General features: G+C 46.3%; 1 protein-coding gene across 1 annotated transcript in view; it reads right to left on the reverse strand.

Annotated features, from left to right (window-relative positions):
- Positions 1–9,120: 9,120 nt before the first annotated feature.
- The window catches only part of lrp5 (low density lipoprotein receptor-related protein 5), a 95,470-nt gene continuing 88,927 nt past the window's right edge, over positions 9,121–15,663 (reverse strand). The window contains exons 27-29 of the mRNA XM_079680039.1: positions 14,618–14,760; positions 13,612–13,709; positions 9,121–11,996 (exon numbers count right to left, since the gene is read on the reverse strand). Coding sequence (XP_079536165.1) covers positions 11,672–11,996; positions 13,612–13,709; positions 14,618–14,760 — 566 coding nt within the window. The 3' untranslated portion in view covers positions 9,121–11,671. The remainder of the gene's footprint in view (positions 11,997–13,611; positions 13,710–14,617; positions 14,761–15,663) is intronic.

Raw genomic sequence — 15,663 nt, forward strand, 5'->3', positions numbered from 1 at the left:
CATAACACAAACATATTACCTTTCTAAATGTGTAGTAATGAACTCCAACAGGCATTCTCTCAGACAACTCCCTAGAGATACCAAGGCTTTGTATAACGTTTTTTACTCATGCGGCAGCTACTTTTCAAGACTCCAAACAGACTGGATATCTAATCATTGCTGCAGTTCCCCTTTAAATGTATAAACTGTACTTTCATCACCAAGTAAACTGCCTCCCTTCATCCAAGCATGCAAGTAGGTAAGGCTAAACAATTAGTTCATAGAAATTGAGGTTGGTTAATCAATCAATGTTTGTGGATAACGTCAAAAGAATACTACCTTTTTCCAGTACCTCTCTGAACAATCAGTTTAATAAATAATAAGAATAATATGTAAACATTAAAAAAAAATCTAGGAGGAGAGCGACGTTCCTAAATCTGTCAACTTCATTACATCATTATGTCTGCTTCAACTTTTAAAACACTCTATTCACTCGACATGTGTAATATATATATATATATATTTTTTAACTTTTTATTTTAGTTTTTTTATAAATAAACAGCCAGACAGACAGCACAATAGTAGTTGGCAAACAAATTAGGATGACAACAATGGGATTCTAGTTCGACACGATACAAAAAAACAAAGACAAAACAAAAAAATTAAACAAAACAAAAAAAAAAAAAATAAAATAAAATAGACTGCGACAGGAAAAAAATCAACAACAAAAAAGAAAATCTAAATCTAAAGGCTCTAAGTCCATTATTAATAACTTAATGCAAGAGTAAAGATCAAAGAATGTACACAAATGGAACAAAAAGACCAAATATATAAAAAAATAAAATAAAATAAAATAAAATAAATAAATAAATAAAACATAGCACTTGTTGGTCAGTCAGCCGCCCACTAATTACAGTTGAACACCACAGGTCCACCACCCTGTTGTACAAAGACATCCGGCATGTCCAGCTCCTGTATGTACTTGTAGAAGGGGTTCCACATCTTGTGGAATTTCCCCAGGGAGCCCCTCAGTATGCACCTTATTTTCTCGAGTTTGGCTGAATTTAAGACTTCTTTTAACCACAAGGTGTGTGAAGGGGATGTTGGAGACTTCCACATGAGCAATATCTGGCATCTGGCTAGTAAGGTAACAAAGGCTATGAAGGCTGACTCCAGAGAAGAGAGTGGCCATGTGGGTGGGGTTACACCAAACAGTGCGGTCATGAGCGATCGGTTTTCCAGTGATTTCTGACAGTGATCTAAAGATGTCAGTCCAATAAGAGTGTAAGACCGGACAAGACCAGAACATGTGTGCGTGACTCGCCGGTGCTTGGCTACATCTGTCACAAGTTGGGTCCACCTCCTTATATATTTTAGAGAGCCTGAGTTTAGTAAAGTGTGTACGATGCACTACTTTGCACTGAATCAGTCCATGTCTTGCACAAATAGAAGATTTATGTAGGCTACTTTAGCGAGTGCTTTTTCCCAAAGTTCTTCAGAAATCTCCTCCCCAAGATCTGTTTCCCAAAGAGATTTAATGGAGTTCAGGGTAACCAAACGAAGAGAATAAATCTGAGCGTAAATACACGTCATCATTCCCTTCAGAGTAGGTAACGGCCTAAGGAGTGTGTCTAGCGGCGAATCAGTTGGGTGATTAGGAAACTGAGGAAATCTATTATTAACAAAACTGCGAATCTGTAGATACCTGAAGAAATGTTGCTTAGGTAGTGCAAATGTATCAGATAGCTGTTAGAAAGAGGCAAATGTGTTGTGAATATTTGGTTTTTGAATGTTTTAACGCCTTGGTTAAACCAAATAGTAAATGCGCCATCTACTAAGGATGGAGGAAAAACATGGTTTGCAGTTAAAGGGGCTAGTGTAGAGTATGTTTGGAGATCAAAGAAACGTCTGAACTTATTCCAAATGTTCAAGGTTGCTTTGACAATTACATTTTTAGTGTAAGCAGAGGAGGGGGTCTTAATGAGAGAGTGAGCCAATGCTGAAAGAGATACTGGACTACAGGAAGCAGCCTCCATTTCAAGCCAAACAGGCGGAGAGTGCTGTGAGTCAGACTGCAGCCAGGACTGTATTATTCTCAGATTTGTAGCCCAATAATAGAACCTCAAATTCGGCAGAGCAAGTCCACCCCGCGCCTTTGGTCTCTGTAAAAATTGCTTGCTTATCCTTGGGGTTTCTTGTTCCAAATAAAGTTAGAAATAATAGTAACTAGTCACTTTTTCTTTATGCATATTTTACTAATCACTCCCATTTTAAACTGTATTTTTGTTTTACTCTCCTATAGTATGAGTTGGAATTATTTGTTTTTTTATAATGATCATATAAAAGGTGTGCCTTGGAAATACTTGTTTACATGAGATAACTTAGACTAAAGTCAACGATCTAAACACTCAGAGGGTCCTTTACCTCCCTGAGCTGACGTTATGAGATGTGTCTGACAGGAGAGCTCTCTCTCCTCCTACTTGTTGTAGAGACAACTCCTTATGTACGTTAGCGCTCGCTCTCTCTCTCTCTCTCTCTCTCTCGCTCACACAAAATGCGCTCGTGCCACACACACAGCCGAGCTATGACACTCAAAGACCCAGAATAACTTTTAATGCTGTATCCTGTTCTTTTCGATGGCTTTATTGTATTATATAACACTGACAGATGAACAGATCGTCACTGGGTTTACAACTGAACACACAGCTACGCACAGAACGCAGCATGTGCACGGCTCTGAGAATCTGCCTTGGTACAAAGCAGCAGTGAAAACACGGTACGGATTTTCATTGATTTGGGCATTCTCTCAATAAGCAAGTAGAATGGATTTGACAATGACGCACTGACACAGCGCTCTACAAAGAGCACGGACTTTTCACGTGGTAAAAGTGGGGGGGTCTAAACTAATCATTTTAAAAGGTTGGGGGGACTTCTCATATATTGGCTGCGACGCCCACAATACTGAAGGACTTGCATACGCCAGATATCGACATGTCTGCTCGCGCGCGCGCACACGCGCACACATATATATATACACACACACACACACACACACACACACACACACACACACACACACACACACGAAAAGTACTTCATCTCATATCAGGTAACCTGGCCCTACATTTTCTGGGAGTAAACAACTCCAATAAAAGTACTTCAGTTCAGACAGACTAACATCTGATGCTAAATCCAGCACAGCAGCAAGTAAGCAACTAAACCACATCAGAAACTACAAACATAGCTAACAGGTTGTCCAGTAAACAGTAGCGTAACAAAGAGAGAAGGGGGGTGTATTTAACTAAGACTACAGTTCCGGAAAAATAAAGAGAGCACTGTGGTGACTCTAGTTAACCATAATTCACTTTTGGGTCACAGTTCCTACACGGACCTTGTTTAGTGTAACACCGTGGATATAGGTTGCCAAGCTAGAGCTAGCAAGGCACTCAACTTGACTCTCATCACTGAGTACATGTCTGATATCACGCCTCCGACTCCTTCTTACCGGCACTACACTGGTGACCCTGCATTTTTCGAGATAGTTTCCGAAAAAAAATGGAACATGGCTGAACGAGATGTTTTCGTTAAGCTGCCGGAGTTTTGGGAGCATGCCGCGGAGGCATGGTTTGCACACGTGGAGGCTCACTTCGCTTGCAAGCATCTCCACGACGAAGAGCTGAGATATTACCACGTGGTGGCTTCGCTGGGGGTTTCAGCCAGCTTAGTGGGTTTCATCGCAGCACCCCCACGCCTCGACAAATACGAGGCTATCAAGGCTCTTCTCCTGAAGACATTTGGTTTATCGACGAGAGAAAGAGCCCGCCAAATTATGGACATTCAGGGCCTCGGAGATGGCAAGGCATCTCAGTTGATGCAGAAGATGCTAAGCCTGCTAGGAGGGGAAGATACCCAGATTTTGTTCATGGAGATGTTTCTTCAACACTTACCTCCCCGGGTCCAGACGGCGTTGGCCAACACACCCATCACGGAGCCCCGCGCGCTGGCCGGAGAAGCGGACCGTTTCTTCCTGGTTACACGACAGTCTGGTGCGGAGGCGTTGTCTGTGGCGCACAGCGGCCCTTCGGCGGGCAAGAAAGCATGGCGGAGGCCGGACACAGCGGCGCCTAGTCGGCGAAGGGATACCGGTGAGTGCTTCTACCATGCACGTTTCGGGACGATGGCAAAGAGGTGCATCGCTCCATGCAGCTACAAGCCTCCGGGAAACGGGGGTGCCGACGCTCAGTAGTGGCTCTGAGTGTCGGCGGCACGGGCAGGCTCCTTTTCGTCAAAGACAGTGTTTCAGGGAACCTGTTTCTGTGCGACACGGGTGCGCAGCGGAGTGTGGTTCCCGCGTCGAGAGAAGACATCACTCGAGGCGGGCAGGGCCCACGGCTAACAACGGCTAACGGCGGGCCCATTCGCACGTATGGATTACGGCTTATGTGTTTGTGCATCGGTGGACAGCGTTTCAGCTGGGAGTTTGTAACAGCGGACATTTATTTTCCTCTTCTTGGGGCGAATTTTTTGTGTGCTCATGGGCTGTTGGTGGACATTAAAAATAAACGTTTAGTGGATGCCTTAACGTTTTCTTCTCTCGTGTGCACACTCGGCAGCGCAGCGTACGACGGGCTGTCGGGCTCGCTGTCGGGGGAGGACATTTTTCTCAGACTTTTGGCCGAGTTTCCTGATCTGTCGCTGCCCACTTTCTCCGCACTCACCACCAAACATGGCGTGGAGCACCACGTCACCACCGAGGGGCCTCCAGTCTACGCCAGGGCCCGAAGGTTGAACCCTTCTAAGCTAGCCGTAGCGAGGGCGGAATTCGCAACCATGGAACGCCTGGGCATCGTCCGCCGTTCCAACAGCCCTTGGGCCTCTCCTCTGCACGTTGTGCCCAAGCCGAACGGCGGTTTCCGCCTGTGCGGGGATTACCGCAGACTCAACGATGCCACTACACCTGACCGCTACCCGGTGCCGCACATACAGGACTTTTCAGCGCATCTGGCCGGCACGAAGGTTTTCTCCAAGGTGGACCTGGTGCGTGGATACCACCAGGTGCCCATGCACCCCCTGGACATTTCCAAAACGGCAGTAATAACGCCTTTTGGACTCTTTGAGTTCCTGCGGATGCCTTTTGGGCTCAAGAATGCCGCCCAGACGTTCCAGCGCCTGATGGATTCGGTGCTGCGGGACCTGCCGTTCGTGTTCGTGTACCTGGACGACATCCTCGTCGCCAGCGTTTCAGTGGAGGAGCCTCCGGACCCTGTTCACGCGGCTCAGCGAACATGGATTGATCATCAATCCTGCAAAGTGCCAGTTCGGGGTGTCTGACATTAACTTCCTCGGGCACCGCGTCACCAAGGACGGTGCAACACCCCTGCCGGCGAAGGTGGAGGCTGTTGCGGCTTTTCCTCGCCCGCTTACAGCCCGGTCGCTGGCTGAGTTCCTGGGGATGGTGACTTTCTACCACCGTTTAATCCCCCGGGCCGCCCACATCATGCGGCCATTGTATGAGGCTCTGAAAGGCAAGACCCCCATTCAGGCGATCGACTGGACAGCAGAGGCGGAAGTCGCTTTCACTGAAGTTAAAACCGCGCTCAAGCGGCTTTGCTGGCACACCCTTCATCCACGGCTCCTATCTCCATCACTAAGGATGCTTCGGACTACGCAGCCGGCGCGGTGCACGAACAGTGGCTGGACGGAGCTTGGCAACCGCTCGCCTTTTTCAGCAGGCAGCTGACACCGAGGGAACGCAAGTACAGCGCTTTTGACCGGGAGCTCCTGGGTCTTTATTTGGCTGTGCAGCACTTCCGTTTTCTGTTGGAAGTTCACGGCGTTTGTAGACCACAAACCGCTCACCTTTGACATGGCAAAGGTGGCGGAGCCTTGGTCGGCACGTCAGCAGCGGCAGCTCTCCTACATTTCGGAGTTTACCACGGACATTGAACACGTGGCTGGCAAGTCGAACTTGGTTGCCGATTGCCTCTCCAGGGTCGTCATCGGAGCCGTCCAGCTGGGCCTGGATTATGCTCGTATGGCGGCGGACCAGGTCACCGACTCCGGCGTCCAGACTCTGAAGACGGAGAGCGCTGGGCTGCGCCTGGAGGACGTGGTGTTTGGCGACGCGGGCATCACCCTTCTGTGCGACGTCTCTACGGGCCTGTCACGACTGGTCGTCCCCGCCAACTGGAGGCGTCCTGTTTTCGAGGTGGTGCACGGCTTGTCTCACCCTGGCGTTAAACCTTCGGTGCCCTTGGTGGCCGCAAAGTTTGTCTGGCGTGGGCTGAAAAAGGATGTAAGAGCTTGGGCCGGGGGGTGCGTGGCTTGCCAACGCGCTAAGGTGTACCGCCACTCGAAGGCCCCTTTGGAGCGGTTCCTAGAGCCAGAGAGGAGATTTGATCATGTTAACATCGACCTGGTAGGTCTGTTGCCCTCCTCTCAGGGTTTTTCATACCTCCTCACCATGGTGGATAGGATGACCCGTTGGCCGGAGGTGGTTCCTCTTGTGTCGACTTCAGCCGCTGACGTGGCTAGGGCTTTTATCGCGACGTGGGTGTGTCGTTTTGGCACCCCGTCAGACATTTCCTCGGACAGGGGCTCACAGTTCACTTCAGGGCTCTGGGGCTCGGTTGCAGACAGTTTGGGGGTCAAACTGCACAGGACTATCGCTTACCACCCCCAGACTAACGGCCTCTGCGAGCACTTCCATCGCTCTATGAAGGCGGCGCTCAAGGCCGGCCTTACGGACGGTAACTGGGTCGACAAGCTGCCCCGGGTGATGTTGGGACTGAGGACCGCGCCTAAGGAGGATCTGCAGTGCTCCACGGCGGAGATGGTTTACGGTCAACCCCTGAGAGTCCCAGGGGAATTCCTACCCAAGGCAGCAGTTCCTTGGTCTCCTAAGGCTCAACAGGTTTTCCTGCAAGATGCGGCGGAGGCTTTCGTTCCGGCTGGGCACGTTTTCATCCGCCACGACGCGCACAGGGGCCCCCTACAGCCCCCTTACGATGGGCCTTTCCGGGTTTTGGAGCAGGGGGACAAGCACCTGGTGGTCGACATGGGTGGCAAGGCGGAGACCGTCTCGGTGGACCGGGTGAAGGCTGCTCATTTGGACTTGGAGCAGCCGGTGGTGTTGGCCCGTCCACCACGACGAGGTCGACCCCCGTCTTCGATTCCCGCTACATGTTTGAGTCCTGTGGTCCCGGTTCCCACTTTGCCAGGAACCGCACGTTCAGGAGTTGTTTTGCCTGAGTAGAGGGGGGTCGGCCTGTTGTTCCTCCCCGCCGCACGGACTTTGTTTATCTGTGAATTCTGGGGGGGCTTGTGTGGTGACTCTAGTTAACCATAATTCATTTTTGGGTCACAGTTCCTACACTGACCTTGTTTAGTGTAACACCGTGGATATAGGTTGCCAAGCTAGAGCTAGCAAGGCACTCTAACTTGACTCTCATCACTGAGTACATGTCTGATATCACTATTGCTTGATGGAAAATAAAGAGTGGAAATCCATCTTAAATACTCCGCCTCCGACTCCTTCTTACCGGCACTACAGCACTCAAAATGTTTCTTAAATTTCAATCTCTACATGTTTGGCAGCCATTCCTTACCAGTGTCTGTTGAGATCAATGTTGTCTGTTGTTAATAGAAAAAATAAATAATAATCACACATACCTATAAATAGTAAACTAGATAATGCTGCAGTGGTCTCCAGAGCTGCATGTAGAGGAAGGCACCTCTCCTGTCTAACCCCCTGATCCCACCGGAAGCGTCTGCGCTGCGGTGTTTTTAGCGATCGCGGCCACTCTAGTCAATGGGTGCTATTCCACCAGACCCGCTGCGCTGCGCCGCGGCTCGAAGCATCCCAGAAGCTCCTCGCCGCAAGGAATTTCTAAAATATAGGATGAATCCTATTTTTGACGCGGCGCAGCGCAGGCAGGAAGTGGAACATTCATCCGAAAAATATTAGTGATGTCGTTGGCTGTCCAGCCTCTGCTCAGCCACGAGGTGAAGAAAATCACCTTGTTTTCTTCTTTGCTGGTTGAGGGGGTGCACCCAAAACCGGCTCCTTCTCCTCCCCCCACCCCCCGTAGTCTTTCAAGTAGGAGAATACATGCCAGCGTTCTCCTCCGGTTTACAGGCACTGTAAATTATGTATATATAGAATAATTATGATGATGAATGTATATTTTTTTACCACTAAAATACAGCAACACATCTCTGATTCATGTCGTTTATTATTAACTGTGTCTGTTGTCTACAACACAACAAAATAGGAAATAACAACAATAAACACGATTTAAACAGACACAAACATAAACCATGCAACTACGTAGCCTAACTACTTGTAGAAGTACAAATGTCCAGGAAATATTCCAAAATCAACAACAACTGTGAGGCTGCACACACGACGCTCCGCGTCCGCAACGTTTTGAAACGCGCCTGGTGGGTTATGACGCAGGAGGAGGTCGCAGCGCAGCGCGGCGCAGCGCAGCGCAGACGCTTCCGGTGGGATCAGGGGGTTATATAGTGGTGAAGTGGACAATAATCATACCGAAGTATTTCCCACCGGCCTTCAGGTCCTCCGCAACTTTAGATGGTTAGTTAGCTAATTAGCTGTTTTGTGCTAAGCTAGCCACTCAATGCAGACATCATTTTCATAATTAAAAGTCAGAATCCCTCCTCTCTCCTCTCAGTGCGAAGCTCTCGTAGTCTGTGAGTTGGCCTGCCACACCATTTCATTTGGAGTTGCTATGTAATTGAGTAAAAGGGATTTATTTTTCAAACTCCAAAACTCCACTCTCCATAACAGAGCATGAGAATGTTGTTCCTTGCTGATAACTTAACCCTGTTCAAGTCAAGACATTCGTCTAGTGAGTGCAATACCGTGTTTCATCAACAATTCACGGTAACATTTTAAGGGGCGCTGTTTCACTCTTTGTAAAATACTCTGAAAAAAGGGGAGAGATGGCAGCACAGAATAATTAACCATAGGCCTACTTATTTTAATTAAAACGATAACTACGGTCTCAAAAAACAGGGGAAGGCTTCCCTTTGCCTCCATGAGAAAACGCCACTGATTTGACCTGCCCCTTACTCAAAAAGAGATGGGCAACTCAAAGTTAACATGGACAGCACACTTCCTTAAAATAGAACCTTTATTATATAAAAATGCTTTTGATACAAAATATGTCACAAGTGTAAATTATACAAAGCATTTTTAACTGAGACAACAAATACAGGCTTTAAGGAGTTTTACTGACACAGTGGTTTGAGGCGGGGCCTTCAGCCCTTAATATGAAAGAGTTCCTGCTGACACATTTAGACATCTTTCACCAGACTTCAGCTGTGATTCCCCTGCAGAAGAAAGTACATCAGCCAACAGCAACAAGTTTACTGCAAGTTACAACAGTTCCAAGCTCCGATGTATGTGCTTTATTAGCTCTTCTGGACATCAGTCCGCTCCAGAGAAGACACAATTTTGACTTCATGCTACACTCACAGAGCGATTGGTATTTAGTTCCCCATCACACATTACCGTGTTACACAGATGGCATCAAGGAAAGCTTAGAGGATGGCCCCTAAAACCATCTTCAGATAATCAAACCTGCCTTAAGGTCGGTTTACACAGCCCACACCCTCCTTCTTCATTTATATCCAGGGGAATATTAATGTTTTTTTTATCGTAAGTGCATTAAATGTTTTCCCACTTTTCTAGGTTCTGTGTTGATAAGATATTAATAATAAGTGCTAGATTTCCCTTAAAAACACAGTTTTTCTCCTAATCGCTGATTAAATAAAACAAGATAAAGGTTCAGTGATTCTCATTAGCTTCTGTCAGTCCTCAGGTGGAACCACACATTCAAAGAGATAATATTGTAATAACATCAAATTCTAGATTTAGACCTAGAGTCAGAGTCATTTGCTGACGCTTTTATGTGACTTACATACACGTCTTTAGTGTACACATTTCTATGGGAGTTATTTAGGGTTAAGTATTTTCCCCAAGGACACATCGACTGCAGGGGCTAGCAATCAACCTACTGACCTACTGGCACTCTGACTGGACCATTTACCCCCTTAACCAGCGTCACCCTTACTATTTGGAGTGAAGTATATACATTGTTTTCCAACCTATAGTTGACATGGCAGCAGCAGTGATTAGTATTTCCAGAGTGAGTTGAGTTATTGTGTCCAGACAAAACAAACGTCTGACATTGTGCTTAGCTCACTGTAATGATTGGGCAGGGCTGGATGACGAGGCAAAGATAGATTAAGGGTCAGAAAGTAATGATCACGAGTCAAAACTTTACATGTTGGTTTCTTGTGTGGGAAAGCTTTATATAGGAGGTGATGAGCTGCAAGGCAGCAGGAGCTTCAAACCAAGTGCCTATCTGACGGTTCCTAAATCCCCTTTTTAAACCCTCTGCTGTGATTGGACAAGTGTGGATGTGTGGGAGTGACATCACGATGACTCTTGGGACAGCTCTGAATAAATGTCTCAGCCGGTACTCTTTGTATTTCCAAAAAAGACTCCTTCAAACCAAACATGGCGAGCGACACAAAAAACATACATATTGATCTACACACAAACAGAAATGCCAATAACAAAAGTCGCTATAAGAATTATTAACTGTAAAATAGCTTCATGTTCTAATGTCAGTATGAGAGTGATATTTTGGGCTTCTCTGTGTAATTATAGTAACTGATATAGTATGAACACAATAGCAGCAAACATACTTTTGGTAAACGGGACGATAAGGGTAGAGAAAGTGATGGAAGAGGTTCACGACGAAAAGCACAATCATTGACTTCATTACACACACAGTATGTACAATAGCTTTACATGTTGATATTCATTTGGTATGTTGGTGATGTGACGGGACACAGAGGGGACTGTCTCGACTACTAATTATTCACAATGTGAAATGTGAGGGATTTCAAACAATGTACAAAAGATTTTTGGCCCTGTTCCATCCATCCACTCCTTCACTCACACTTCTACGCATGAATTCAGTCATCATCTATTTCCTACATATGTCCATGTTTCATACACACATCCAGCATGCATACACCCACTCATCAGTGTGTCCCTTGCTTTGTGTGGAGCGGTGGATTAGCCAACTGAATAAAATAGTAAAATAATTCCTCTGATTTATTTTTCGTTCATATTATTTTAACACTATGTACAGTCCTGTCGCTGGTCTGCCAACAAGGGAAGGGAGGAAAGGCTTCCACACAACACTGGCACTCTGTGAGGGGGGCTGTTCAATGCTTTTCAGGAGCAGCACAGGCCACGAGTCAGGTTACTGTGTGAGGACAGATGGAGGGCTTCATATTTAGTTGAAGTGAAAGATGGAATGAAAATGTAAGCGGGAGCTGCTCTCATAAACTCCTGCATCAGGGTGGGGGGGGGGGGGCTTTGAACCTGCAACCTGTCCTGACTGAGTGAGTGTTCAGAGCTCCGATAAGATGAAGGTCACCCTGAAGGCTCCAAGATGACTGGAATGATGAAATGACAGATGTGGGACGTGGGGACCTTGAGCAAGGCACGTGAGCCGTAGCAGCTGATAAAGGCAGTGGGGGGGCCGCTCAGGGAGGTTGGCACGTGAGTTCTCTCCCTGGGAAAGGGGGTTCAATTGAGGCCAGTTCTCTGCACCCTGCCTCCTCAGGGGGCTCCTGGGCTGCTGCAGGGTCACGAGGAGTCGGTGCAGGGTGAGGGAGGGGGGGGGCACAGGTGGAAGTAGGAGCGCTCGGTGGAAGGGGAGGGGGGGCAGCTCTCCTCAGCTGACAGGTACTGGGAGCGGGGGGTGGGGGGCGGTGGGTAGGGGTCCGAGTCCGAGTTTAGGTCCATGTAGTACTTGTTGTGTTTGCCGTGGGCGCCGTGGCCCGCGGCCTTCCAGCGGCCAGCTGAGGACGCCAGCCCGGCCGGCGGGTGGTGGGGGGTGTAGTCGCTGTCACAGACGTCCGTGCTGCAGGGGGTTGTAGGGGGGGCCGCACCACGGACTGGGTGGTAGGGTCTAGAAATGAGAAGAGACAGAGTGGGTTAATATTACATTTCATCTACACTCAGTGTATCTCAAACTACACACTACAATATGGATCGAATGTGCTGAATCATGGTTTCAGCTCTGTTGACCTGGGGCCAGGGCTCTCGACTAACTTTTTTCACCATCCTCCCGGAACCGTCCCGAAATACAATCTAAGCCATCCCGAAATTAATGTGGAACGTCCGAATTTAAAATATGAGTTTTTCTACATTATCATTAGTTAAAATCATTCAAAGTGACCTTTAACATAAATAAAACATCATAAAAATCATTAGATGATAACTCATCAACCTTTTTATTTGAGTAAATCAGTCAATCACATGAACAAAGGCCAAATATATTTAAACAAACACACAAACGAGAAAATTACTTTAATATTGAATCAAATCAAGTCCCATCCAATTAACAAAAAAATCCAACACTCAGGAGACCTTTACAAACTGCCCAGCCCCCTCGCACACAGACGGGAGAGAGAGATCTCGTCTGGATTGGAAAGCTCGAAAATACATCATAGACGCATGTTGTAGTCTTATTGCATATTAGAAACAGAGTTGGCAAAACTAAAACTGCGATATAATGTTTATGTAGCAATAATACATATGACATATATTTTTTAAATGTCTCCAGTACCGATGAAAAGTCAGATAACGTCGGAGCTTAACGTTACCACTGTCTTCAATAATTCCGGCCCGGGCGGAGCCCGTTTAGGACCGGGGCTCGGTACCCATCCATACATGGGGAGAAGCGCAGCATATTGCTAAGGACTAAATATGATGGGGGTTCTCATCTCAGCCTTATTACCCATAGGGGATGAAGTGGAGTAAGTAAATAAAGAGGCCGGCGCTCCAGGGTCTGGTTCTGCTGTGCGTTTTTGTGATGTAACGGTAAAACATTTCAGAATTCCTCCACGGGATACCGTTGTCATTTTACATCACTCAACCCGCGAAATACACACACTCAGTACATAGCCTACTGTAGCTAGACCCGCGAATTTGCGGGCCAGGAATTCGCGGGCACAGCCAGCTGTGCGGCTGGCTGACAGCCGTGTGTGTGTGTGTGTGTGTGTGTGTGTGTGTGTGTGTGTGTGTGTGTGTCAGGTTGCTAAATGTTTTGTGCGTGTGTGTTTATGTTGACAAGGAGGTTTAATAACTGTATGCTACACAAAACGTGCAGTCGGTTTCATTTTCGTCGCCGTTTGTAGTAGAGTTAGCAGGGTATTTTTATTTTAACTCTCGTCCCAAATTCGTCCCAAAATTATTTTTTATCCTCCCCGACACTATTTTTTTCGGCGGGACGTCCTTAAGCTCGAGCCCTGCCTGGGGCCATCCCATTATAATCAGCAGAGGTGGAAGAAGTACTCAAGACTTTTACTGAAATGAAAGTATAAATACTTGTAAAAATACTTTGTTACAAGTAAAAGTCTTTCCCATCCAATGATAAGAGTTCACATGTCCAAGCACCAAAAAGTGGGATCAGTTAGTTGTTCATATTTGCAGGAGTTATCGAGTCAAACCTCGATCCAGCTGCCTCAAATGTTTGATGGTGAGTGTGATACGGTGTGTGTGAGACTGTGAGTGTGTGTTACCTGTACGATCTGGTGGTGGAAGGACTGTTGGAGGAGTAGAAGATCTCTGTGTTGTAGAGTGAGCGGTCAGTGGCCGGGGACGGAGGAGGGTTCAGGATCTGCAAAGGACAGGAACATATGTTATTGTGTGCATCTGTGCGTGTGTGTGTGTGTGTGTGTGTGTGTGTGTGTGCATCTGTGCGTGTGTGTGTGTGTGTGTGTGTGTGTGTGTGTGTGTGTGTGTGTGTGTGCGTGTGTGTGTGTGTGTGCATGTGTGTGTGTGTGCGTGTGTGTGTGTGTGTGTGTGTGTGTGTGCGTGTGTGTGTGTGTGTGTGTGTTTGTGTGTTAGGACTCTCCCGAATACAATTTTTCGAGCTCCGGATATTCGGTAGTAATCAGCAGCGAATATTCAGATATTCGTTCCGCGTGGGGGGGGTGGGGGTGGGGTGCGTAGTAATCAACAGCGAACCGCTTCGACGCGAGTATCGCGATTTATTCACGGCATTGTTTTTGTTATTCTACAGTATTGTTGTTTTATAGTTATTTGTTAATGTATACAACCTAATTTGTATTCTTTGGAATTGAAAAGGATATTGCATTGTGTGTGTTACTTTCGTTGCAGTTGTATATGTCTTCAGTGTAATTTGGCTTGGCTTCCTATTTTGTATGGACATGCTTTTATTATTATATTATATAGGAGAGTTAGCGCTGTTGACAGGAAGTTGTTGTTGCTATGGAAACAACGTGACGGAACGTTTATGGTTAAGTGTTAGCAGCCTCCGAAGAGGCACAAGCTCTTACGTTGATATTGGAGATTTCAATAAATAAATAAAGAAAGAAAGAAAGAAAACGAATATCCGAATAACGAAAATGAAACCCGAATAGTACTCCAACGAACGAATATTCGGATATTCGGGTACAGCCCTAGTGTGTGTGTGTGTGTGTGTGTGTGTGTGTGTGTGTGTGTGTGTGTGTGTGTGTGTGTGTGTGTGTGTGTGTGTGTGTGTGTGTGTGTGTGTGTGTGTACCTGAGGGTAGAAGGCTCCCTTGTTGGAGGAGGAGCTACTGGAGGAGGCTCCGGTCACATGGTTCCTGTCATAGAGAGGAGCTCCGCTGCTGCTGCTGCCCATCAGGCTGACTGAACTCATCATGGACTTCCCACAGGAAATAGCTGCAAACACACATTTTAATATGAATAATAATCGTTATGTGTTTATTTTCATTTTTTGTCAATTATTTTTTTGGGAGCGAATTCAACAGGGCTTTGCTGACTCAGGCCTTGGGTACTAATACAAATCCTAAGGTTTTGTTTTCTGTTTATTTTTGTGTCAACTTGTTTTATTTTTTTCTCCAGATTGTTTTCAAAGTGCTTCGCTGACTCATGCCTCGTTCGGGGGCCCTAATAGTCCTTATCATTTCAATAATGGCCCTTTTCAGAGTTTGGTGAAAAGTTTTGTATACATCTGTTCTTGTTGTTATGTGTGTGATCCTCGTTGTTGCTATGACCGATTGGTTTCCTTGTTTTGTTTCGATTATTTTTCTCTAGTTCATGCCATTGAATCAGAATCAGAAATCAGAAACAGGTTTATTGCCAGGTAGGTTCACACATACGAGGAATTTGACTTGATGTCATGGTGCATACATAATATATAAAACAAGAAATCTAATATAAGACAAAAAATCTTTCAGGACACCGTAATACAATATAGTTAAATAGCAATCAAATAAAGCAGTCATTTACATGGAAATAGAATGCTATGAATGAATTATAGGATATCAAATTGTGAGATAGAGTTGAACTGTTATGGCGTCATACAGTGGTGCAGTGACGAGTCCTAAAACCTGGAAGTGAGTTAGCATTTCACCACTTCCGCTTCCCTCGTCTCAGAGCCAATGGGATTTCTCCATAGCATTTTGGAAAATATCTGGAAATAAGGTCTGTGGTTTAAGAGACGGATCACGTTTTGTTCTACGACATTAAATCCATCAGCAGTGACCCCACTGGGGATTTTTTAAGAGTTTAGGTGTCTGAAAAACGATGGTTGTTACCAAGTGGCTGAATAGGACTACAGAA

The sequence above is a fragment of the Notothenia rossii genome (assembly GCF_949606895.1).
Source record: "Notothenia rossii genome assembly, chromosome: 5".
Taxonomy (NCBI): domain Eukaryota; kingdom Metazoa; phylum Chordata; class Actinopteri; order Perciformes; family Nototheniidae; genus Notothenia; species Notothenia rossii.